The following is a 25,032-nucleotide window of genomic DNA, read 5'->3' as shown; positions in this document are numbered from 1 at the left end:
TCGCAGGCTCTAGAGCACAGGTTCAGTAGTTGTGGCGCACGGGCTTAGTTGCTCCGTGGCATGTGGGATCTTCCCGGACCAGGGCTCGAACCCATGTCCCCTGCATTGGCAGGCGGATTCTTAACCACTGCACCACCAGGGAAGTCCCACTTCTGCTTTTTAGAACACAGCTCAACCAATGGCATTTTTCACAGAACTAGAACAAAATATTTTGAATTTATATGGAAACACAAAAGACCCCAAATAGCCAAAGCAATCCTGAGAAAGAAAAACAGAGCTGGAGGAGTCAGACTCCCTGCTTCAGACTATACTACAAAGCCAGAGTAATCAAGACAATATGTTACTGGCACAAAAACAGAAATATAGATCAATGGAACAGGATAGAGAGCCCAGAAATAAATTCATGCACCTATGGTCAATTTAACAGAGAAAAGACACCGAGTCTCTTGTAATACTGTACAGTGCAGATTTGCCTGCCTATGTCTTTCCAATTCTGTCTTCTTAGGTTATAGGTCCACGAATGAGCCTGCTGGATCATATGGTAGCTCAATGAAAAGACAGTCTCTTCAATAAGTGGTGCTGGCAAAACTGGACAGCTACATGTAAAAAAAAATGAAATTAGAACACTCCCTAACACCATACACAAAAATAAACTCGAAATGGATCAAAGATCTAAATGTAAGGCCGGACACTATAAAACTCTTAGAGGAAAACATAGGCAGAACACTTTTTCACAGAAATCACAATGGTATCTTTTTTAATCCACCTTCTAGAGTAACAAAAATAAAAATAAACAAATGGGACTTAATTAAACTTAAAAACTTCTGCACAACAAAGGAAACCATAAAACGAAAACACAACCCACAGAATAGGAGAAAATATTTGCAAATGAAGTGACCAACAAGGGATTAATCTTGAAAATATACAGACAGCTCATGTAGCTCTATGTCAAAAAAACAGGAAGATGGCGGAAGAGTAAGGCGCGGAGATCACCTTCCTCCCCACAGATACACCAGAAATACATCTACACGTGGAGCAACTCCTACAGGACACCTGAACTGAACGCTGAACGCTGGCAGAAGACCTCAGACCTCCCTAAAGGCAAGAAACCCCCCACGTACCTGTGTAGAGCAAAAGAAAAAAGAATAAACAGAGACAAAAGAATAGGGACGGGACCCTCACCAGTGGGAGGGAGCTGTGAAGGAGGAAAGGTTTCCACACACTGCGAAGCCCCTTCGCGGGCAGAGACTGCGGGTCGCGGAGGGGGAAGCTTTGGAGCCACGGAGGCGAGCACAGCAACAGGGGTGCAGAGGGCAAAGCAGGGAGAGATTCTTGCACAGAGGATCAGACCGACCGGCACTCACCAGCCCGAGAGGCTTGTCTGCTCCCCTGCCGGGGCGGGCAGGCCTGGGAGCTGAGGCTCGGGCTTCGGTCGGATGCAGGGAGAGGACCGGGGTTGGCGGCGTGAACACAGCCTGCAGGGGGTTAGTGCGCCACGGCTAGCCGGGAGGGAGTCCGGGGAAAAGTCTGAACCTGACGAAGAGGCAAGAGACTTTTTCTTACCTCTTTGTTTCCTGGTGCGCGAGGAGAGGGGATTAAGAGCACTGCTTAAAGGAGCTCCAGAGACGGGCACGAGCCGCGGCTAAAAGCGCGGACCCAGAAACGGGCGGGAGATGTTAAGGCTGCTGCCGCCACCAAGGGGCCTGTGTGCGAGCACACAGCACTATCCACACCCCTCTTCCGGGGAGCCTGTGCAGCCCGCCACTGCCAGGGTCCCAGGATCCTGGGAAACTTCCCCGGGAGAGCGCACGCACGGTGGGCCTCAGGTTGGTGCAACGTCACGCCGGCCTCTGCCGCCACAGGCCCGCCCCGCACTCCGTGCCCCTCCCAACCCCTCGGCCTGAGTGAGCCAGAGCCCCCGAATCAGCGGCTCCTTTAACCCCGTCCTGTCTGAGCGAAGAACAGACGCCCTCCAGCGACCTACACGCAGAGGCGGGGCCAAATCCAAAGCTGAGCCCCTGGGAGCTGTGAGAACAAAGAAGAGAAAGGGAAATCTCTCCCAGCAGCCTCAGGAGCAGCGGATTAAAGCTCCACGATCAACTTGATGTCTGCGGAATACATGAATAGACAACGAATCATCCCAAATTTAGGAGGTGGACTTTGAGAGCAAGATTTATGCTGTATAGCTTTGCTTCCACCATTTGTCCTAGGGTTCTATCCGTCTGTCTTTGATTTTTTTTTTAATTTTTCTTTCTTAATAATTTTTTTTATTTTAATAACTTTATATTTTATCATACTTTACTTTATTTTATCTTCTTTTTTTTCCTTCCTTCCTTCCTTCCTCCCTCCCTCCCTCCTTTCTTTCTTTCTACTTGACTAATTCTTTATTTCTACTTTTTCTCCCTTTTATTCTGAGCCGTGTGGATGAAAGGCTCTTGGTGCTGCAGCCAGGAGTCAGTGCTGTGCCTCTGAGGTAGGAGAGCCAACATCAGGACACTGGTCAACGAGAGACCTCCCAGTTCCACATAATATCAAACAGCGAAAATCTCCCAGAGATCTCCATCTCAGCACCCATCTTCACTCAACGACCAGCCAGCTACAGTGCTGGACACCCTATGCCAAACAACTAGGAAGACAGGAACACAACCCCACCCATTAGCAGAGAGGCTGCCCAAAATCATAATAAGTCCACAGACACCCCAAAACACACCACCAGACGTGGACCTGCCCACCAGAGAGACAAGATCCAGCCTCATCCACCAAAACACAGGCACTAGTCCCCTCCACCAGGAAGCCTACAAAACCCACTGAACCAACCTTAGCCACTGGGGACAGACACCAAAAACAACGGGAACTACGAGCCTGCAGCCTGCAAAAAGAAGACCCCAAACACAGTAAGAGAAGGAAAATGAGAAGACAGAAAAACACACAGCAGATGAAGGAGCAAGATGAAAACCCACCAGACCTAACAAATGAAGAGAAAATAGGCAGTCTACCTGAAAAAGAATTCAGAGTAATGATAGTAAAGATGATCCAAAATCTTGGAAATAGAATGGACAAAATGCAAGAAACATTTAACAAGGACCTACAAGAACTAAAGATGAAACAAACAACAATGAAGAACACCATAAATGAAATTAAAAATACTCTAGACGGGATCAGTAGCAGAATAACTGAGGCAGAAGAACGGATAAGTGACCTGGAAGATAAAATAGTGGAAATAACTACTGCAGAGCAGAATAAAGAAAAAAGAATGAAAAGAACTGAGGACAGTCTCAGAGACCTCTGGGACAACATTAAAAGCACCAACATTCGAATTATAGGGGTTCCAGAAGAAGAAGAGAAAAAGAAAGGAACTGAGAAGATTTTTGAAGAGATTATAGTTGAAAACTTCTCTAATATGGGAAAGGAAATAGTTAATCAAGTCCAGGAAGCACAGAGAGTTCCATACAGGAGAAATACACCAAGACACATATTAAGCAAACTGTCAAATATTAAATACAAAGAAAACATATTAAAAGCAGCAAGGGAAAAACAACAAATAACACACAAGGGAATCCCCATAAGGCTAACAGCTGATCTTTCATCAGAAACTCTGCAAGCCAGAAGGGACTGGCAGGACATATTTAAAGTGATGAAGGAGAAAAACCTGCAACCAGGATTACTCTACCCAGCAAGGATCACATTCAGAGATTTGATGGAGAAATTAAAACCTTTACAGACAAGCAAAAGCTGAGAGAGTTCAGCACCACCAAACCAGCTTTACAGCAAATGCTAAAGGAACTTCTCTGGGCAAGAAACACAAGAGAAGGAAAAGACCTACAATAACGAACCCAAAACAATTAAGAAAATGGGAATAGGAACATACATATCGATAATTACCTTAAATGTAAATGGACTAAATGCTCCTACCAAAAGACACAGATTGGCAGAATGGATATAAAAACAAGACCCGTATATTTGCTGTCTACAACAGACCCACTTCAGACCTCGAGACACATACAGACTGAAAGTAAGGGGATGGAAAAAGATATTTCATGCAAATGGAAACCAAAAGAAAGCTGGAGTAGTAATTCTCATATCAGACAAAATAGACTTTAGAAAAAAGACTATTAGAAAAGACAAAGAAGGACAATGATCAAGGGATCGATCCAAGAAGAAGATATAACAATTGTAAATACTTATGCACCCAACATAGGAGCACCTCAATACATAAGGCAAATACTAACAGCCAGAAATGGGGATATCGACAGTAACACATTCATAGTAGGGGACTTTAACACCCCACTTTAACCAATGGACAGATCATCCAAAATGAAAATAAATAAGGAAACACAAGCTTTAAATGATACATTAAACAAGATGGACTTAATTGATATTTATAGGACATTCCATCCAAAAACAACAGAATACACATTTTTCTCAAGTGCTCATGGAACATTCTCCAGGATAGATCATATCTTGGGTCACAAGTCAAACCTTGGTAAATTTAAGAAACTTGAAGTTGTTTCAAGTATCTTTTCCGACCAAAACGCCATGAGACTAGATATCAATTACAGGAAAAGATCTGTAAAAAATACAAACACATGGAGGCTAAACAATACACTACTTAATAACGAAGTGATCACTGAAGAAATCAAAGAGGAAATAAAAAAATACCTAGAAACAAATGACAATGGAGACACGACGACCCAAAACCTATGGGATGCAGCAAAAGCAGTTCTAAGAGGGAAGTTTATAGCGATACAGTCCTACCTTAAGAAACAGGAAACATCTCGAATAAACAACCTAACCTTGCACCTAAAGCAATTAGAGAAAGAAGAAAACCCCATAGTTAGCAGCAGGAAAGAAATCATAAAAATCAGATCAGAAATAAATGAAAAAGAAATGAAGGAAACAATAGCAAAGATCAATAAAGATAAAGGTTGGTTCTTTGAGAAGATAAACAAAATTGATAAACCATTAGCCAGACTCACCAAGAAAAACAGGGAGAAGACTCAAATCAATAGAATTAGAAATGAAAAAGGAGAAGTAACAACTGACACTGCAGAAATACAAAAGATCATGAGAGATTACTACAAGCAACTCTATGCCAATAAAATGTACAACCTGGAAGAAATGGACAAATTCTTAGAAATGCACAACCTGCCAAGACTGAATCAGGAAGAAATAGAAAAGATGAACAGACCAATCACAAGCACTGAAGTTGAAACTGTGATTAAAAATCTTCCAACAAACAAAAGCCCAGGACCAGATGGCTTCACAGGCGAATTCTATCAAACATTTAGAGAAGAGCTAACACCTGTCCTCAAACTCTTCCAAAATATAGCAGAGGGAAGAACACTCCCAAACTCCTTCTACGAGGCCACCATCACCTTGATACCAAAACCAGACAAGGATGTCACAAAGAAAGAAAACTACAGGCCAATATCACTGATGAACATAGATGCAAAAATCCTCAACAAAATACTAGCAAACAGAATCCAACAGCATATTAAAAGGATCATACACCGTGATCAAGTGGGGTTTATTCCAGGAATGCAAGGATTCTTCAATATACGCAAATCAATCAATGTGATAAACCATATTAACAAATTGAAGGAGAAAAACCATATGATCATCTCAATAGATGCAGAGAAAGCTTTCGACAAAATTCAATTTATGATAAAAACCCTGCAGAAAGTCAGCATAGAGGGAACTTTCCTTAACATAATAAAGGCCATATATGACAAACCCATAGCCAACATCATCCTCAATGGTGAAAAACTGAAAACATTTCCACTAAGATCAGGAAGAAGACAAGGTTGCCCACTCTCACCACTCTTATTCAACATAGTTTTGGAAGTTTTAGCCACAGCAATCAGAGGAAAAAAAGAAATAAAAGGAATCCAAATCGGAAAAGAAGAAGTAAAGCTGTCACTGTTTGCAGATGACATGATACTATACATAGAGAATCCTAAAGATGCTACCAGAAAACTACTAGAGCTAATCAATGAATTTGGTAAAGTAGCAGGATACAAAATTAATGCACAGAAATCTCTAGCATTCCTATACACTAATGATGAAAAATCTGAAAGTGAAATCAAGAAAACCCTCCCATTTACCACTGCAACAAAAAGAATAAAATATCTAGGAACAAACCTACCTAAGGAGACAAAAGACCTGTATGCAGAAAATTATAAGACACTGATGAAAGAAATTAAAGATGATACAAATAGATGGAGAGATATACCATGTTCTTGGATTGGAAGAATCAACATTGTGAAAATGACTCTACTACCCAAAGCAATCTACAGATTCAATGCAATCCCTATCAAACTACCACTGGCATTTTTCACAGAAGTAGAACAAAAAATTTCACAATTTGTATGGAAACACAAAAGAGCCCGAATAGCCAAAGCAATCTTGAGAACGAAAAACGGAGCTGGAGGAATCAGGCTCCCTGACTTCAGACTATACTACAAAGCTATAGTAATCAAGACGGTATGGTACTGGCACAAAAACAGAAAGATAGATCAATGGAACAGGATAGAAAGCCCAGAGATAATCCCACGCACATATGGTCACCTTATCTTTGATAAAGGAGGCAGGAATGTACAGTGGAGAAAGGACAGCCTTTTCAATAAGTGGTGCTCGGAAAACTGGACAGGTACATTTAAAAGTATGAGATTAGATCACTCCCTAACACCATACACAAAAATAAGCTCAAAATGGATTAAAAACCTAAATGTAAGGCCAGAAACTATCAAACTCTTAGAGGAAAACATAGGCAGAACACTCTATGACATAAATCACAGCAAGATCCTTTTTGACCCACCTCCTAGAGAAATGGAAACAAAAACAAACAAATGGGACCTAATGAAACTTCAAAGCTTTTGCACAGCAAAGGAAACCATAAACAAGACCAAAAGACAACCCTCAGAATGGGAGAAAATATTTGCAAATGAAGCAACTGACAAAGGATTAATCTCCAAAATTTATAAGCAGCTCATGCAGCTCAATAACAAAAACACAAACAACCCAATCCAAAAATGGGCAGAAGACCTAAATAGACATTTCTCCAAAGAAGATATAGAGACTGCCAACAAACACATGAAAGAATGCTCAACTTCATTAATCATTAGAGAAATGCAAATCAAAACTACAATGAGATATCATCTCACACCAGTCAGAATGGCCATCATCAAAAAATCTAGAAACAATAAACGCTGGAGAGGGTGTGGAGAAAGGGAACCGTCTTGCACTTTTGGTGGGAATGTAAATTGATACAGCCACTGTGGAGAACAGTATGGAGGTTCCTTAAAAAACTATAAATAGAATTACCATATGAACCAGCAATCCCACTACTGGGCATGTACCCTGAGAAAATCATAATTCAAAAAGAGTCATGTACCAAAATGTTCATTGCAGCTCTATTTACAGTAGCCCAGAGGTGGAAACAACCTAAGTGTCCATCATCGGATGAATGGATAAAGAAGATGTGGCACATATATACAATGGAATATTACTCAGCCATAAAAAGAAATGAAATTGAGCTATTTGTAATGAGGTGGATAGACCTAGAGTCTGTCATACAGAGTGAAGTAAGTCAGAAAGAGAAAGACAAATACCGTATGCTAACACATATATATGGAATCTAAGAAAAAAAATGTCATGAAGAACCTAGGGGTAAGACAGGAATAAAGACACAGACCTACTAGAGAATGGACTTGAGGATATGGGAAGGGGGAAGGGTAAGCCGTGACAAAGTGAGAGAGAGGCATGGACATATATACACTACCAGACGTAAGGTAGATAGCTAGTGGGAAGCAGCTGCATAGCACAGGGAGATCAGCTCTGTGCTTTGTGACCGCCTGTAGGGGTGGGATAGGTAGGATGGGAGGGAGGGAGGTGCAAGAGGGAAGAGATATGGGAACATATGTATATGTATAACTGATTCACTTTGTTATAAAGCAGAAACTAACCATTGTAAAGCAATTATACTCCAATAAAGATGTAAAAAAAAAAAAGGAAAGAAAAGAAGACATAATATGTATAATTGAATCACTTTGCTGTACACCTGAAACTAACCCAATGTTGTAAATCAACTATGCTTCAATAAAAAATAAATTAAAAAAAGAAAACAAGCCAATTGAAAAATGGGCAGAAGAACTAAACATATTTCTCCAAAGAAGACACACAGATGGCCAATAGACACATGAAAAATACTCAACATCACTAATTATCAGAGAAATGCAAATCAAAACTACAATGAGGTATCACCTCACACCAGTCAAAATGACCATCATCAAAAAGTTGACAAATAATAAATGCTGGAGAGGGTGTGGAGAATAGGGAACCCTCTTACACTATTGGTAGGAATGTAAATTGATAAAAACCACTATGGAGAACAGTATGGAGTTTCCTTAAAAATCTAAAAATAGAACTACCATATGATCCAGCAATCCCACTCTGTGGTATATATCCAGAGAAAACCATAATTCAAAAAGATCCATTCACCCCACTGTTCATTGCTGCACTGTTTACGATAGCCAAGACATGGAACCAACCTAAAAGTCCATCACAGATCAATGGGTAAAGAAGATGTAGTATATATGTATATAATCAATATTACTCAGCCATAAAATAAAGAATGAAACAATGCCCTTCGCAGCAACATGGATGGACCTAAGGATTATCATACTAAGTGAAGTCAGACAGAGAAAGACAAACACCACATGATATCACTCATGTGTGGAATCTTTTTTTAAAAAAAGATAACAAATGAACTTATTTACAAAAACAGATTTACAGATATTGGAAAAAAACCTGTGGTTACCAAAGGGGAAAGGTGGAGGTGGAGCAATAATCAGGAGCTTGTGATAAACACCCACCCACTACCCTGTATAAGGTAGATAACCAACAAGGCCCTACTGTGTAGCTCAGGGAACTCTACTCAATCCTCTGTGATAACCTATACGAGAAAAGAATCTAAAAATGCATGAATATGTGTATGACTGACTCACTTTGCTGTACCCCTGAAAATAACACATTATAAAACTGTACTCCAATAAAATTAAAATTTTTTAAGAATGTATCATCTTAACCCATCTACACATTTTTAAGTGTATAGTTTAGTGGCATTAAAAGAATATTCTCATTGCTTTGCAGCCATCACCATCATCTATCTCCAGAATTCTTTGTGCCTTCAAAACCGAAACTCTGTAACCGTTAAACAATAACTCCCCATTCCCTCTCTGCTCAGTGCCTAATAATCTTTAGTATACTTTTTGTCTCCATGAAAAAATGAAAAGGACATACAGCTCAGTGATGGGAAGTTCCACACCAGAGAGCCTACACTTCTGCCTCTCTGCACTTTGGACTCTGTCAGGACAGAGGTTTTATCTGTTCACCCAGCTCTGGACTCAATATTTCTGGTCTGGCTTCATAAACATTCACTAATTAATGAATATATTATCTTAGTTCTCTTCATAACCAAGCCTGTGAAGTATTTATTATCATCAAGATAAGGAAACAAAAGCCCAGAGTTAAGAAAATTGCCCCTGATTACACGATTAGTGAAGCGTTATTGAGATAGAATCAGCATCGTCCGATGTGGAAGACCGTGCTCTTCTTCTCACTCTTCAGCCTCTCTTCAAACTGGCAGCCCCTGAGAGAGACCCATTCCCCACATGTACTGAAAATCGTTTTAGTAGGCTCCTCTTGAAACATCAGAATATCTGGCCATCCCATAAGGTAGCACCCGTATTGCATCAAGGGCCTCGTAATTGACCTCCCAGCTTCTACCCAGGCGACACTACAGTCAGCTCTCAACACAGCAGCAGAGTGATTCTTTCAATACAGAAAGCAGATCCTCTCACTCAGCTTAGAGTGCCCTGGCGGCTCCCCATCTCACTGAGTAAGATCTCAAGACCTTTGTATTAGTTTCCTGTTGCTGCCGTAAGGATGCTGAAAAGGGTCTGTGGAGGCTAAAATCAAGGTGTCAACAGGGCTGCTCTCTGGAGGCTCTAGGGGAGAATCTTTTCTTGCTGCTGGGAGGCCACCCACATTCTTTGGCTTGTGGCCACATCACTCCAGCCTCTGCTTCCTAACTCCCTCTTAGAAGGATCCTCTCTGTTACACTGAATCCACCTGAATCATCCAGGATAACCTTCCTATCTCAGCATCCTTAGTCACATCTGCGGAGTCCCTTTTGCTGTGTGAGGTAACATAGCTGCAGGTTCCTGGTATTAGGAGGTGATTTTCACTGGGGGAGAGGTGGGGGAGGCATTTGCCCACCACACCCTTCAGTGATCTGTAAGGCCCTGTATGAGCTGCAGCACCCTCCCCCTCCCCCATGGCCTTTCTGGTCCCCTTCCTCTCTCTGTTCCTTACTGTGCTCTTGTCATTAGGACCTTTGCACCTAACCCAGAAAGCTCTTAACCCAGGTCACCACATGGCATGCTCCCTCGCTTACTCCAGGTATCTGTTTTAGATATCCCCTTCTCCATGACACCTGCCTATCTAAAAGTACAGCCCATTCTCCACCTCCGGCGTCCCTAACACCCTTCACCTGGCTCCGTTCTCTCTCAGCAGGTCTCACTTTCCAACACACTATGTGACTCACTCTTTGTTCTTCTCGTCTGTCCCCCACCTGTAAAATGTCAGCTCCCCGAGGGCAGGGATTTCTGCCTGTTCTGTTTACCAGTGTATCCCAAGTGCTTCAACAGTGCCTGGCACAGAGTGGAACAAGCGAGGGACCAATGAAAGAGCGAAGTGGGAGAATCCAGGGTGGGCGCCAGGCTTTATGAGCACGGTCAGGCTGGCATAAGAGGGACGGACACTCATGCCGATGGCCAGCGCACATCAGTGCTTGTCACCTACCAGGCACGGATTAAGCATTTTACATATAGGAGCTCATTCAGTCCTCACAAACACCCTCTGAGATTAATGCTGTGATCACCATCCCCATCTTTACAGACAGAAGCTAGGGAACAAAGAGGTTAAGTAATCAGCCGGGTTGCAAACCTAAGCCTCCCAGCCTCAGAGCCCTCATCTTCACCACTGATGAGGTGATGTCATTAGAACCACACAGCGTATCCCTGTTTCTTATTTCTCTGAGACACTTTCCCGTAATCTCTTCATGCCAGGAACCTGGGCTGTTTTCCTGGTGACAGAGACCTGCCTCTAGGGCAAAGGATGGAGTTAAAGAGAGGAAGAGGGGGAGGGTGTGTGTGTGTGTGTGTGTGTGTGTGTGTGTGTGTGTGTGTGTGTGTGTGTGTGTGTGTGTGTGTGTGTGTGTGTGTGTGTGTGTGTGTGTGTGCGCGCGCACGTGCATGCATGTTTTTGCATACGCGGTCAACTGCCAGGGTCAGTCTTCAGGTTTGGTCATTTTAAGCACCAGGAAGCCCATCTACCTAACAGTGTACTCTTTCGTGCTGTTTCTTCAACTTAGCGCTGAGCCCCATGAAAGCCTGCAGTCTCTGCCCACCTCCATCCCCTCAACTGGCGCAGGAAGCCTTGCTACTCAACATCCCCCACCCCACCCCACCCCCCGCAAACTCGGTCACCAGTTTTACCAAATGGGAGCAAAAAAGGCCATGAACTATCTGCATACTTGAGTAAACTAGCACGAGAGGCTGAGGGGAAAAGATGCACGGGAGAGGAGATGGGGGACTTGGAAGACAGACACCACCCAGCTCACAGCTTGCTACCGGGTCGGCTCCGCCAGACTGGAAGGGATGAATTTACTGTGTCAGAAACACCTGAATTGTTTTTGACATGAGGAAGGACTCGGGGAGCTGGCTGGAGACCGAAATCAAATAAACTCTGTTTCCATAGACAGGCAGGCTGGCAAGCCAGAAATCTGTCCTGGTTGTGGGCAGTTTGTGGCCTTTTCTGAACCCTCTGCCCTCGTACTTTCTCTTGAGCCAGGCCCAGCGGGAAGCTGAGCTGGGAAGGGGGACGCAAGCTCATTTGTTATTCAGTTATTCCACGTCAGGTGCATGCCTGCCTCTAAATGATTATTTCATCCTCACAGCAGTGCTGATTGGTAAGAGAGGAGTGTTACCTCCATTTTACAGATGGGGAACCTGTGACTACAGTGTCGCCAAGGTCACAGGAGGGTGGCAGGCAGGACCTGAACCCGGTGCCAGCTGCCTCTGAGTCCCTGTGTTTGCCATGCTCTGTTATACCAGCAGGTTTCTCATTTACTTCTGTAGCTACCTAGGGTGTCTTTTTACTTCTGTAGCTACCTAGGGTGTCTTTTTACTTCTGTAGCTACCTAGGGTGTCTTTTTACTTCTGTAGCTACCTAGGGTGTCTTTTACAAGTTTTCAGTCCAAAAATGTTCTAGTAGGTTTGTGAATCTTTTTGAAGGGGTCCTGGCCAAGGGCAAGTGGATCAATCAGGATTCTTCAGAGAAACAGAACCATAGGATGGTTAGATATGGCTGGATAGTGATTTTAAGGAACTGTGATGACTGGCGAGTTCGAAATCCATAGAGCATGTCAGTAGGCTGGAAACTCAGGCAGGATTTCTATGTGACAGTTTTGGGGCAGAAGTCCTTCTTTCCCAGTTAAGCTCAGTTTTTGCTCTTAAGGCCTTCAACTGATTGGAGGAGGCCCACCCACATTATCAAGGGTAAGGGCCTTAAAGTCAGCTGATTCTAAATGTTAGTCACATCCACAAGATACCTTCACAGCAACATCTAGACCTGCGTCTAAGGCAAAATGGGGGTATTATAGAAGCCTCTTCTTGGAATAGAAGATAATTCCCCCTCTCATGGTCCCTGTACATAGGGGCAGCTCTGAGCTATGCTTCCCCGTGTGAAGCCCTGGCCGGGACCGACTGTTTAACCAACCAGCTGGGCACCACAGCCCAGCCTAATTGACACATGCAAGTAAGCGTCCAGAACAGCAGCCCTCATGTAGTCAGCACCTAGTGTGTGACAGGCACTGCGCCAGCACTTCTGCACGCACCGTGTGCTTCTGCTCATCAAAATATTTAACCCATGCATGAACTCGGAGACTCAGAAGGGTTCAAGTGACTTGCCCAAGAGGAGTGGTGGAGTCAGCTAGAAACCACGTTTGCCTGGTTACTACCGTACCGGACTGCCTTCCAAAATCTTCAGTTTGAATACTCTAGATGAACCAGTCCCAGAGAGATGGACGATGGGACCCAGAACCACTCAGCGGGTCAGAGCTGGCTCCCAGGCCAGCCTTCCCACCTCGCCATCCTGCCCTCCCCTGCTCCTGGAAGATTCTGCACTGGGAACACTCCATCCCCTGCTAGACTCGCTTCCCAGGTAGAGCATGGCCACAGACCATGCAACTCCAGGTGGTCCGCAGGCCCAGCCAGGGTAGTATATGCCAGCAGGACACAGCCCAGGAGAGCCCAGGCTGCCGTTACCGTCTCAAGGAACAGATGTGCTCAGAGTCGGTGCCCTGTTCACACTTTGTTGCTGAAACAACTTCATAATGAGACCCATTCAGGACATCAGTATCAAAGCCTCCTTGAACTGAGGCTGAAACGGACTTACCTAGCGACAAATCCATCTCCGTGGCATTTTGTGTTTTAGCGAGATGAAAGGGAATTTGCAGGAAACACTTGAGGGTCTGATGCTCTCTGTGCAGAGGGAAATAAGGTTTTCTGGGACTCGATTTTGTAGGGCATGCTGCTGACCAGGTCTGCTTACTCTGGGCCTTGCAATATATTGGTGGTTCTGTTGCAAGCAACAGAAACCAGTGCTAGGCACTTAATTAAACTGAAAAGAAATCACAGGGGGGAAAATGTTGAATGGTTTATCTTACAGAATCAAAGTAGGATTTGGAAAACCAATACTTGAGACCATAATTAACCCTGGGCAGCTCCGGGCCACTCTGCAGTAGAAGTTCAGAAACCTCTGAGTGTTGCCTGATATTAGTGCAAGTCGGCTCTGTGATCTCCAATCTCTGCATCTGTTCAGATTTCCAAGAGTGAGAAACTAATCTGCTCAGCCCAAGTGTCTACCCCTGAACACCCGGCCCTGGCCAGGTCTTCACATGTGTCAGCATAGCTCAGAGCTGCCGACTATGTACGGGGACCATGAGAGAGGGAATTATTTTCTATTCCAAGAAGTGGCTTCTATAATAACCTTGACTGTAACAGTAATGTGGGGTTTATATAGATAGAGATGTCCATGTTCATAGATCTCTATGTCTATTGTGTATGTGTGTACACTTCACCATTCCCTCCATAGTTCAGCCCTCCTAGCCTCCCACTCCATTTCCATAGCAGTCGTATCTTCAACTAATTAGCTGCAAATGTAATCTAGAGCCCCAATTCAGAGACACTTGCCCTGGGGCCTTAAGCATCCTGAGACATTTCAGATGAAAACGTAAGCACCAGGTGGGAAGAGACTTTGGATGTTTTGTTCTGTATTTCCAAGTGCCAAGCACAGTGCCTGGCACGTCGTAGGTGCTCGGTGATTGTTGAACGAATGGCAACCACCCATCAGTGCTGGGACATCTTCCCTCCTCCCTCCAGGGGCTTCGCCATCTTGATCCAAGGGTATTCTTTAGACCCATATGTCCCGTCCCTAACACCCATATCTGTAAATAAGGTACATACCTCTCCTGAGGGAAAGGTAATGAGCTCCAGCTCTGCCCATGTCCAATGTAGGGTTGATATGAAAGAGAATGCTTGGCCATCAGTGAGGAAGCTTCAGGTGTTTGTATGAAGTCATTGCTTAGAGAAGACAGAGAAATGCACGCCAGAACGGGGTGACTCAGACCTCTGGTCCTCCAACCAGCTACAGATAGCTCACCCAGATTCTATCTTGGTGTCATCGTTTATACATCTCCCCTGAAGTAGCGACGTGAGGCCCATATATCATTTGGTATATAGTTAACTTAAGCATAACTATAAAGAGTGAACTGCACTGATATTTGGAGGATTCCCACGTCAATTTCCAGTCCATCTCAACCACCACCTTTGCACTGGGAGCTGGTAAGACCCCTTAACCAAGAATGGTTTCCGAGACCTGTCCTTCTCCCGACCTGGTCCGGGTTCCCCCTCATTTGTTGCTTCCAAACCCTGCTGCCGGTCTTCCTGGACGGCCGCTCTGTTCTTGTCCCACGCCGGCCAGGGCTAACGTGTTCCTTCCTCGTAGGGTGACGGCTCTTTGCAGACCAGCCCCAGTCCCTGCGTAGGCACAGGCTCAGCGTCCTGTTGAGTGAAAGTGACTTCTTACTTCAAGCAGTTGCATTGCTCTGGAGGGCTGCTGCTTCCGGTATTTTTGCAAAATGCCTTCAACGCCTCGCATTACCCCAAGGAAGACTGCTTCCTCTGTCTCAGAGATAACGGGCAGACGGCCCAGGCTGGCCTGAGACCTGAGGGTCAGCGGTCTGAGCAGGAAGCCCGCATGAAGTATCAAAGCCACGGCCAAAGAGATGCTGGAAGGTGAAGCCAGGGAGTAGGACAGCACCGCAGTGTAACAGGGACCATTTGTCGCTTCCAGCCTGCCACGTGCCAGGTGTACCAAACAGTACTAGTATTTCTGTTACCTTGTCCGGTCTCCACAGCACGTCAGGGGCGAGTTGTTATTGCCCCATCTTAGGGAGGAACCTGAGGTCGTGAGAAGCTAAATCCCTTGTACGACGTGGCAAGACTCCTAAAGCGGCAGAGCCAGGATTCAAATCCTGTCTGTGTCCATTACAGGCCTCGTGCACTGTGACCTTTCTGGGCCTTTCTCTCTTTCAAAGGTTGGCCACAGAGCTGGGCCATGGCGGATAAATCCATAAGGCAGGACGTGGGTCTGAGGAGCAGAAGGCCAGGCTCAAAGGCCAGGAGTGAATGAGAGGATGAGGGATAGCAGAGCTCTGGCGCATTGGCTGCTGGCTGCGTGGGGTGTGTCTGGCCATTTTGAAGGCTCAGGGTCTGAAGGAGGGAAAGGATGGAAGAGTCACAGAGACGGGACCCACAAATGCCCAAGTCGGTGATCACCTCATTAGCTTTACGTCCAGCTCTCCCGTGGCCAGTGGTGCGCTGGGAGCGTGTGGCCAACCCAGCGGACCCAGCAGGTGGGCAGATCTCCAAACCCTGTGCGTCCCAGACGCTTGGCTTTTGCACTCGTCTCTGACAGGGGCACACACTATGAAAGTGAGGGAGGGCCCCCAGCCTCTCTGTTCACTCTCCAGGAAGACTCCGCTCTCTGGTCCAGAGACAGCAGGGCTCCCGAGTGGCGTTGGACCAGCTACCTGGCCTCCCCAGGCCTCGGATCCCCCCTCTTTAACCCGAGAGGCTGACCCCTCCCTGTGCCAACCACCTCCACTCCGTCCCGTGGGGAAGGCCTCTGCCTGGCATCACAGGGACCCTGTCTCTCTTCCTGCCCGCTCTCCAGGAAGTCTGTCATCCAGCTCGACCTTGCCAACACCAAGAAGGTGACAATAGTCCCTGCGTTCGAGACGCTGCGCTACCGGCTCTCCTTCCCCAAGTCGAAGGCAGAGTTGCTGTCGATGCTGGACATGGGGACCCTCTTCACGTTCAGGTGAGTGGCCCTCACTGCCGCCTCCTGGGGGAGGGGGAGCCTGAAGGCCTTCTCGCTCCTGGGAACCCAGGCGCCAGAGCTGCTGGCCCAGACAGCTGTCATGGCATTAGACCATTTTAAGGCCAAAAAAAAGCACCGCTGGCCCCACACTGTGTGCTTGGAGTGTTGTTTTCTCTTCCCACGTGCCATGCGCTTTTTGTACACGTGTGATCGACCTGTGTGTCCACATGCAAGGACAGGAACGCTGGGCAGGGCAGTTAGCTTATTTCTTTTCCTACTTTACTCAGTTTAAGTTCTGCTCCCGTCTCCCAGCTCTGTTTCCTCTCTTGGTTTATTTGTCCATTCAGTCATTTGGTAAGCGTGTTTCGTCGTTTTAGTGCCGTGGAGGCCGTCTCCCTTTTTCTTGTGGGTGGTCTGTTCTCTGAGGTCCTCGGGCCTGGGATGGGCAGCAGTAGCTTCAACCACTCAAGTCATCAAGGTGACTCCAAGGTTGGACACAACAGATGTGGCAGCTGACTTTCCTGTTGCCCGAGTGACAGTTTCGAACAAACCTTTCATTTCCCTGATTTCCTAGTACCCTAAGTCCTGCAGGAACATTGCAGAAGAGCTACCCTTCCACCTGTCCAAAGGGCCCAGAGAGTCTGCAGGATGGCACAGGTGCCGATGGCTTCTGTCTGCAGGGGACAGGCTATAGCATTAAGGGTAGCGCCCCTGGGCGGGGGAGTAGGAATCGTGCGCGGTCTCTTGACAGAGCAGTTGGAAGAAAGAGAGAGCTGCACCCTCCTTCTGCTTCCATTTTAAAGAGAGACCTCCCTTTTGAACCGTGTAGGAATGCCCAACACTTCCTTTGAGCTAAAGAACATACATTTCTAGGCAATCTGAATTTTATTGGACAGATCATAATAACTTAGGTTTTCATATCACTATTAAGTCACTAGAAGTTTCTGGAAGGTTTTCTCAAACATTATTTTGTGAAATAATTTTATCAGGTAGGTTATTCATGCAACAATTCAGAGATGCTCCCTTTTCACCTTTTATACAGATAAAGGAACTGAGGAGTGCAGGGATCCTGGGGGAGCCAGGACTCAAACTCCAGCCTTCTTCCTCCCTCCAGAATTCTGGAAAGTAGCCTCAAAGAGTTAATACCCCACCAACCAACCCTCCTTTCTTTTTGGAAAAAAAACAATAACTACCATTTATTGAGTGCCAGGCACTGTGATCAGCTCCTTTAATCCTCACAACAAATCCATGAGGCAGATATGTTGTCCCCATTTTACAGATAAAGAAACTGAGGCTCTGAGAGGCTACATAACTTGCCAGGCCACACAGCCAGTACGTGACAGAGCCCGGATTCAGCCCAGCTCTGGGGAACTACAGAGCCTGTGCTCTTAACCGAAGTACCATCAGACCACTGATCCAGTCCTGAATGTTTTCACTTTCAGTGTTTGAAGATGCATGCAAAAATAGAGACTCTAGATGCCACCGCCTAATGGCTGACCATCCAGCAAATTTTCAAGACCTCCTTCCTTCCTTCTCCATCCCCAGATTATTTAAGAACTCATTTCAAGGCCAAGTCCGTGGGCCTGAGAGCTGGGGTTTGGCCTGCCGTGTCCGCGATTGCTGCTCTGGCCCACAGCTTGCAAGCCACCATGCCAAGTGCTAAATTACAGACCTTCCCTCCGAGAAATTGCTTTTGTCACCTTCCCTCCAAATGATGAACAGCTGAAACCTACTCCGCACTGCACCTGGAATGAGAAATCACCCACACACCTACACATCCATCCTCCAGGGCAGCGGTTCTGAGTGTGGTCCCTGGGCCACTAGCAACAGCATCCCCTGGGAGCTTGTTAGAAATGCCGGGTCTGAAGCCTCACCCCAGACCTACTGGATCAGAAACTCTGGGGGTGGAACCCAGATATCTGTTAGAAAATAGTCCTCCAGGGCATTCTGATACACGCTCACGTTGGAGAACCTCTGCTCAAAGCAGAGTGCCCCGCATCTCCTCTAAGCAACATCCCACGAGGTGTACCCAGGAAATCTCTCTCGTCACTGTGTTTGGAGGCTGAGGATGGTCTCAGAAAGCAAGTCCTGGAGACCACTGTCTACTGGTCTGACAGATTTCTTGGGGCATTTTCTGAAGCTTTTCTTTCTAGAATGTTCTTTTTCTTGGGCCCCAGCTGCTGTTTCACTAGAGCCTCGGCCTCCTGCCATCTCTTTGGAGCTTCCAGAGGCACATTCCTGCCCCACTAACTGGCTTCTGTCTCAGGTACCTCTCAAGTTTTTAGAGTGCTCATTCATTCATTAATCTGTTCAACTTAGTGCACAGCCACTGACTACTTGCTCTAGATATAGGCCAGAGAGTGTGGTGACAGTGACATATAAGAGAGGTAACCCAGCATCGTGGTTAAAGGTCCTGGCCCTTGAGCCAGGCTGCCTAGGTTTGAATCTCAACTCCGCCACTGCTATTTGTAACTTGACACTGGGCACGTAATAAGAATTTAAAACTATAGGTCTAGCATGTACAATATAACCAGTATAGAGTAAGTGTTTACTAAATACTGGCTTACTATCATCATTGTTGCATGGTTGTATTCATTTCTATTGCTATATAACGAACTACCACAAGTTTCGAAGCTCAAAACAATACAAATTTATTATCTCACAGTCTCTGAGGGTCAGAGGTCCAAGCATGGAATGGCTGGATTCTCTGCTTCGGGTTTCGTTTGGCTGAAATCAAAGTGTGGGCAAGGCTGCAGTTGTCCCTAGAGCGTGTGGTTCTCCTCCAGGCTCACTGGTCGTTGGCAGGATTCCTTTCCTTGTCATTGTAGGACTGCCATGTGGCCCCCATAGGCATCTCACGCATGGCTTTTTGCTTTCTTCCAGACTCAGATTTAAAAGTTCACATGATTAAGTCAGGCCCACCCCCCATAATCTCCCTTGTAATTAATCTAAAGTCAACTGATTAGTAACCATAATTACATGTACTAAATCCCTTTTGCCCTATAATATAGCATAATCACAGAGGTGATACCATAGTCACAGGTTCTGCCTCAAGAGGGAGAACATTATACAAGGGCAGGGTCACCCAGAAGAGAGTCTTCTGCCTTCCACAATGGTCCCTGGTAGGAATGACCCTATTACAGACTAACGTGCAGTTCCACATAAACGACAGAGAGCACTCCAGAAAGTCATGTACCCTTTCACAGTGATAGCCTCTTCATTAGTAAAGGATGTAGATAGTGGACTGTATTCGTTGCTGTAACAAGGTACTACAAACTGGGTGGCTTACAGTGACAGAAAGTTATTCTCACCATTCTGCAAGCCAGAAGTCCAAACTCAAGGTGACGGTGGTTCCTGGCTTCCTCCAAAGGCTCTAGGGAAGATTTCTTTCGTGCCTCTTTCCAGCTTCTGGTGGTTGCCAGCAATCCTTGGCGTTCCTTGGCTTGTAGGTCTGTCACTTCAGTTTTTGCTTTCATCTTCACATGGCATTCTTCCTGTGTATCTCCGTATCCAAAATTTCCTCTTATAAGGACACCAGCCTTTGGATTAGACCCTGCAATAATCCACTGCGACCTCTTCTTAACTTGATACATGTGCAAAGACCTTCTTTCCAAATAGGTCACGTTCTCCGGTACTAGGGGTTAGGACTTGAACATAGCTTTTGGCGGGGGGTGGGGGACAAAATGCAACCCACAACAAGGACTATATCAGCATGTAGCTCTTCGTCCTCCAAACCAGCAGCATTTGGAAAGCTGAGCTTCCTTCCCTCCACTCAGTGGCTTTTCTCCATGTGTCCCAGGTACCACGTCTGGACTAAAGGCCACGCACCCACAAACTTTGCCAAGTGGCGGACCGCCACCACGCCTTACCGGGTTGAGTGGGAGGCCGATTTCGAGCCGTATGTTGTCGTGAGACGGGACTGCCCTGAGTACGACCGGAGGTTTGTGGGCTTTGGCTGGAACAAGGTGGCTCACATCATGGAACTGGATGCCCAGGTGAGAAGAGTGGGACGTTATGGACCCGGTGCTGTGGGGAAAGGGGAGGCCTGGATCTTAAAGCTGGAAGGGCCTTGGAGATAATACGCAGGGACCAGAGAAGGAACACAGCGTGTTCAGGGATCTAGAGTGAGAACATGACAGTACTCATTCTCAGGGCTGTTGATTCCCAAAACTTTTCTCTTTCTTCTCCCTTGGGTGACAGACAGTTGGGTTCCCAGCCAGGACTCAGGCACATGTGAGTGTCCTGTGACAAACCACTTCACCCCCTCCTCCTCATTCAACCAAGTGACGAAGACAAGCAAATGATGACCATTCATCACTCAGCCTGTGAGTCATGTAACTGACACAAAGCATTCTAGCAGTTCGGTATAAATGACACAAAGCACGCAGCTGAGAAGCAGCTATTTATTCTACCCTGTAACTAAAAGAGTGATGATGTTCAGGCTGTATTTAATCATGAAACCTTTTCATTCATTCAACTAATACTTAACTGAGCGCCTACTTCAAAAGAAATCTCCGCAGAATTCTAATAGGTTAAACCAGGGGTCTGCAAAGCTTTTCTCCAAAGAACCAGATAGTAAATTTGGGAGGCTTTGTGGGGCCTGCAAGTTTCTTTTTCAACGACTCAGTTCTGCCATTGTCGTTCAGTTGTAGACAGTATCTAAAGAATGGACGTGGCTGTGTTCCAATAAAACTTTATTTATTAAAGAACATGCAGCCGGCCAGACACACCACAGCTTGGCAGCCCCTGTGTCAAAGCTATTCCGGTTCAGTTAGGAGAAGGAGGCTTAGGCCCCTCAACCCCACCCTTTGGTCTCTCTGTATGCTATTCTCCAAGGCACCGCCTCTTGGAGCACAGTGTAAAGATTTCTCAACAGGAGCATCCTGAACTCAGAGAAAGCAATGGATACTCGGTGCTGCCTGCCCTGAGTCACCTGGAGAACTTTCCAACAGTTCCAGTGTGTTTGAGAACAGTCCCAGGTGATTTGAATAAACCTCTAGGGTTGCAAACCACTGATGTAGATAGAAGGTTATGGGATGGTATCCATATTTAACAACGGAGAGCACGACCTTTAGTGTCCGTTTTTTCAGTCTTGGAGGTGGTCCAGTGCTGCTCACAAACAGAAATGCTTAGTCTGCCTCAGCTTCTGCTTGAAAGAAATGTTGTAATATTCGTGCATCCGGCAGTGTGGTGCGGTGAACTGGTTCAATAAAGTTAATTTTTCCAGCACTGAGAACTGGGCTTTGTTTTAGACAATTTTGACAGAACTCTTGAAAATTTGTTGCATATTTTCCTTGCTCTGCCAAACGTAATTTTACTCTTTCTTTAGGGAGGTAATGAGTACACACCTGACAGGTAATCCAGCCACACCTGTAGGAGCTGTTGGGATCGGTAGGGCTGTTTGTCCCCACGTGAAAAATCCCAGACAGCTAAGCTCCGGGAGTTCTTGCATTTTCTTTTTATGGTTTTTCTCACTCCTTCCTCACCATCAACTGTCATTTCTGGCTGCTGTCAGTATTCCTCCACGTGGAACAGCTACCTTTCCCCATCTTGACGTTTCCCTTTGAGTTTATTCTGATCTGCTCTGGGCTGGGAAACTAGCTGACCAAAACTTATCAGACATTCTATCTAAAATCAGAGATTGTAATTCTGAGTGCAGCTGTGCTGCTTCTCCTTTGAGTTACACATCCCGAATTTATGTCACCTGTTTTAGCTATTTAGAGGCATTTTATTTTTTACCTGAGTTCCTATCTATATTCTGCAAAGTGGAGAATACCATACGATGATTCGTAGTAAGGCTGCGTGGGCGAGAAGTTTGGTGTGGTTTTCTTTTTTTTTTTTTTTTTTTTTTGGTACGCAGGCCTCTCACTGTTGTGGCCTCTCCCGTTGCGGAGCACAGGCTCCGGACGCGCAGGCTCAGCGGCCATGGCTCACGGGCCCAGCAGCTCCGCGGCACGTGGGATCTTCCCAGACCGGGGCACAAACCCGTGTCCCCTGCATCGGCAGGTGGACTCCAACCACTGCGCCACCAGGGAAGCCCTTTGTTTGTTTTTTGTTGGGGTTTTTCTGTTTTGTTTTTGAGAATTTAGTTCTTGATGAGCTTCCGTCCAGTGGAGCATCTTTTTCCTCATTCCTTTTTTGTTCCCTCTTTTGTACTAATCTGACGAGACTGTTAAATCTCATCAAACCCTATGAGAAGTCACATGAGCAGACATCACTTAATCGAGCAAGAGAGTCTCCTGTGGCTTGTGTCATTCTAGAGCAAACATGTGGGTGTGTTCTCACACTTAATCAGGAACGTTTTATGGGCCGTAAGCTCTGCCCAGCACCGTCCATACATTACTGGTCGTCTCTCAAGGTGGGTATTATTACTTTCACTTTACAGATGGGAAAACTAAGGCTCAGAGAAGCCAGGTAATGTGTCCAAGGTCGTGGAGACAGCCCTGAACTGCTCCCGTCCACATGGTGGTGCTGCCCTGCTTCCTGGTGTCATTCACCACTTATTCCTTCGCTTGGTCAGGAGGCCATCCGCTTGGGTGTTCATCACACATCGCTGGGGGCTCTGCAGGTCTCACACTGCTCTTGTCTGCTTCCAGGAGTATGAATTCATCGTGCTGCCCAACGCATACATGATCCACATGCCTCACGCCCCTAGCTTCGACATCACCAAGTTCCGGTCCAACAAGCAATACCGCATCTGTCTCAAAACCCTGAAGGAGGAGTTTCAGCAGGACATGTCCCGCCGCTACGGCTTTGCCGCCCTCAAATATCTCACGGCCGAGAACAACAGCTAGCACCAAGAAGCCCATCACAAGGGAGAGACGTTCTACAAGGGGGAGAGCCACTTGCTGTGTGGGGCCCAGCCTTCAAACTCAAATTGAGCACCGCTTTTTTGGGTTTGTTTTTATTTGTCTCTTTGGCCCAACAAAGCTGCCCTCCCTACGGAGATCTGGGACAAGGATCCGGCCAGTCCCTCTCTGGCCCATGACCCGTCACTCCCAGAGCGTGGGAAAACGGCCCACCTATGTGGTCTCTCCAAGAACGGGGACACAGAGGGTGAGAGGGAGCAAGGGGGGTATCCTTCTGCAAAGGCGCGCCACCAGGCAGGCCTTTAGGATATTCTCATGGCTTTTTTTTTAAAAAAAAAAAAAAAAAGAGAAGGCAGGGTGTAGGGGTTAGCCATCCAAGGAAATAAAAGCAAAAATGTCTCTTCATCAGAGAAGACTTTCTTCTTCACCCTGCAGTTCAACGGGGTATCCAAAAGGAGGGCACACCAGTGATCAGAACTGTTCGGGAAAACCCAGTGGGGACACTGTACTCGGCAGGACCTAGAGGTGGGGATTGCTCGGTTCTTTATCCTCAAGGTCACTCTTGTTTTGTTTTGGGGGATTTTGTTTATTTGTTTATTTTGGGTCTGGGAATCCCAGCTAGAAAGCCCGATCCTTTAAGGCTCTGAAGGAAAAGCAGCTGCTTAGCTGACATCCCTCTGTCAGCAGTGGCCCAGCCAGGAGGACGGGAGTCTGCGGCCAACATTGACACGGGTTGCCTTCTTCGGGATGGTCACCGAGGCCCCATGACCTTGAATTCCCTACTTTCCAGAATCCAGGGGCCACGATGGGGACTGTGGAAGTACAGAGACCAGCTGTTTTACAACCAGTCACGTTTTCTATTGGCAGTGACTGATTCAATGGGGACAGGGCTTTAAAGGGATGGTTTCCATGCACGCAAAAGGTACGAACCTCTCAGGCCTTTAGAAGAACTTTCGTAATTCACTCGAGCCCAGTCCTGAAGATTCACAAGCCCGTTTGGAGAACTTAGGGAAGAATGTGTTGGGCTCCACTGTGTTCACACGTCCACTCCGCTGCAGCTGGGACGAGGTCATGACCTCAGGCTCCCTTGGGGACCCATCCAAGGGTAGGCCAGCACCTTTACCGTTACACAGATTGAAGGGACACTGGACTTTTTAGCCATTTTCTTGAATCTTCAATGTTAATGTTGTGTTTAGATTGATGAGAACAAGAGTCAGGGCCCTACTCTCTGCCGGGCTGTTTGTATCAAGTTGCAGTGTGACCAGCAAACGCTGCATCAATAAACGAAAGTACAGACTGTTTCTTCCCCACTCCCCTCCCACTCTTGTAAGGAGCTACCAGACACACTTCCGTGTAGAGAGCAAAGTCGGTAAACAGCAACTTTACACTTTCTGTTCTCCCGTTGTGTTCTCTCATTGCTTGAACTTGAACCTCTTTTTTCTCTTTGCCTGAGGTTAGATCTCACTTCATGCTCCAACCCTCAGAGCATTTTCACATTTTCCATTCAGCTTCTGTCTCAATACTGAAGGCCAGATGTTTGAGGTAGCATATGTGGGCCAGCAAGGGAAACCGTGGCAACTGTCCTGTTAGTCATGAAACGCCGCAGCAGCAGCCTGATTCATGAGAGGCCCTCAATGTGTCACGCAGTCACGTGCATTCACTCAGATTTACTGAAAAATTTAGGAAAACTATTAGGACTAATCCTCACACAGATATG

At 46.2% G+C, this 25,032-nt stretch overlaps 1 protein-coding gene across 1 annotated transcript in view; it reads left to right on the top strand.

Moving 5' to 3' along the window:
* Positions 1-23,300, top strand: part of LARGE1 (LARGE xylosyl- and glucuronyltransferase 1) — a gene marked incomplete at its 3' end in the record, with an annotated part of 588,892 nt that extends 565,592 nt beyond the window's left edge. Inside the window, exons 13-15 of the mRNA XM_082850531.1 lie at positions 16,360-16,506; positions 20,306-20,501; positions 23,103-23,300. Of these exons, the coding sequence (XP_082706657.1) occupies positions 16,360-16,506; positions 20,306-20,501; positions 23,103-23,300 (541 nt within the window). The remainder of the gene's footprint in view (positions 1-16,359; positions 16,507-20,305; positions 20,502-23,102) is intronic.
* Positions 23,301-25,032: the final 1,732 nt, after the last annotated feature.

This window comes from Leucopleurus acutus, assembly GCF_964270905.1.
Source record: "Leucopleurus acutus genome assembly, chromosome: 11".
Classification (NCBI taxonomy): domain Eukaryota; kingdom Metazoa; phylum Chordata; class Mammalia; order Artiodactyla; family Delphinidae; genus Leucopleurus; species Leucopleurus acutus.
Note: the sequence above shows the minus strand (reverse complement) of the source record. Positions and strands in the feature narration are given on the sequence as shown.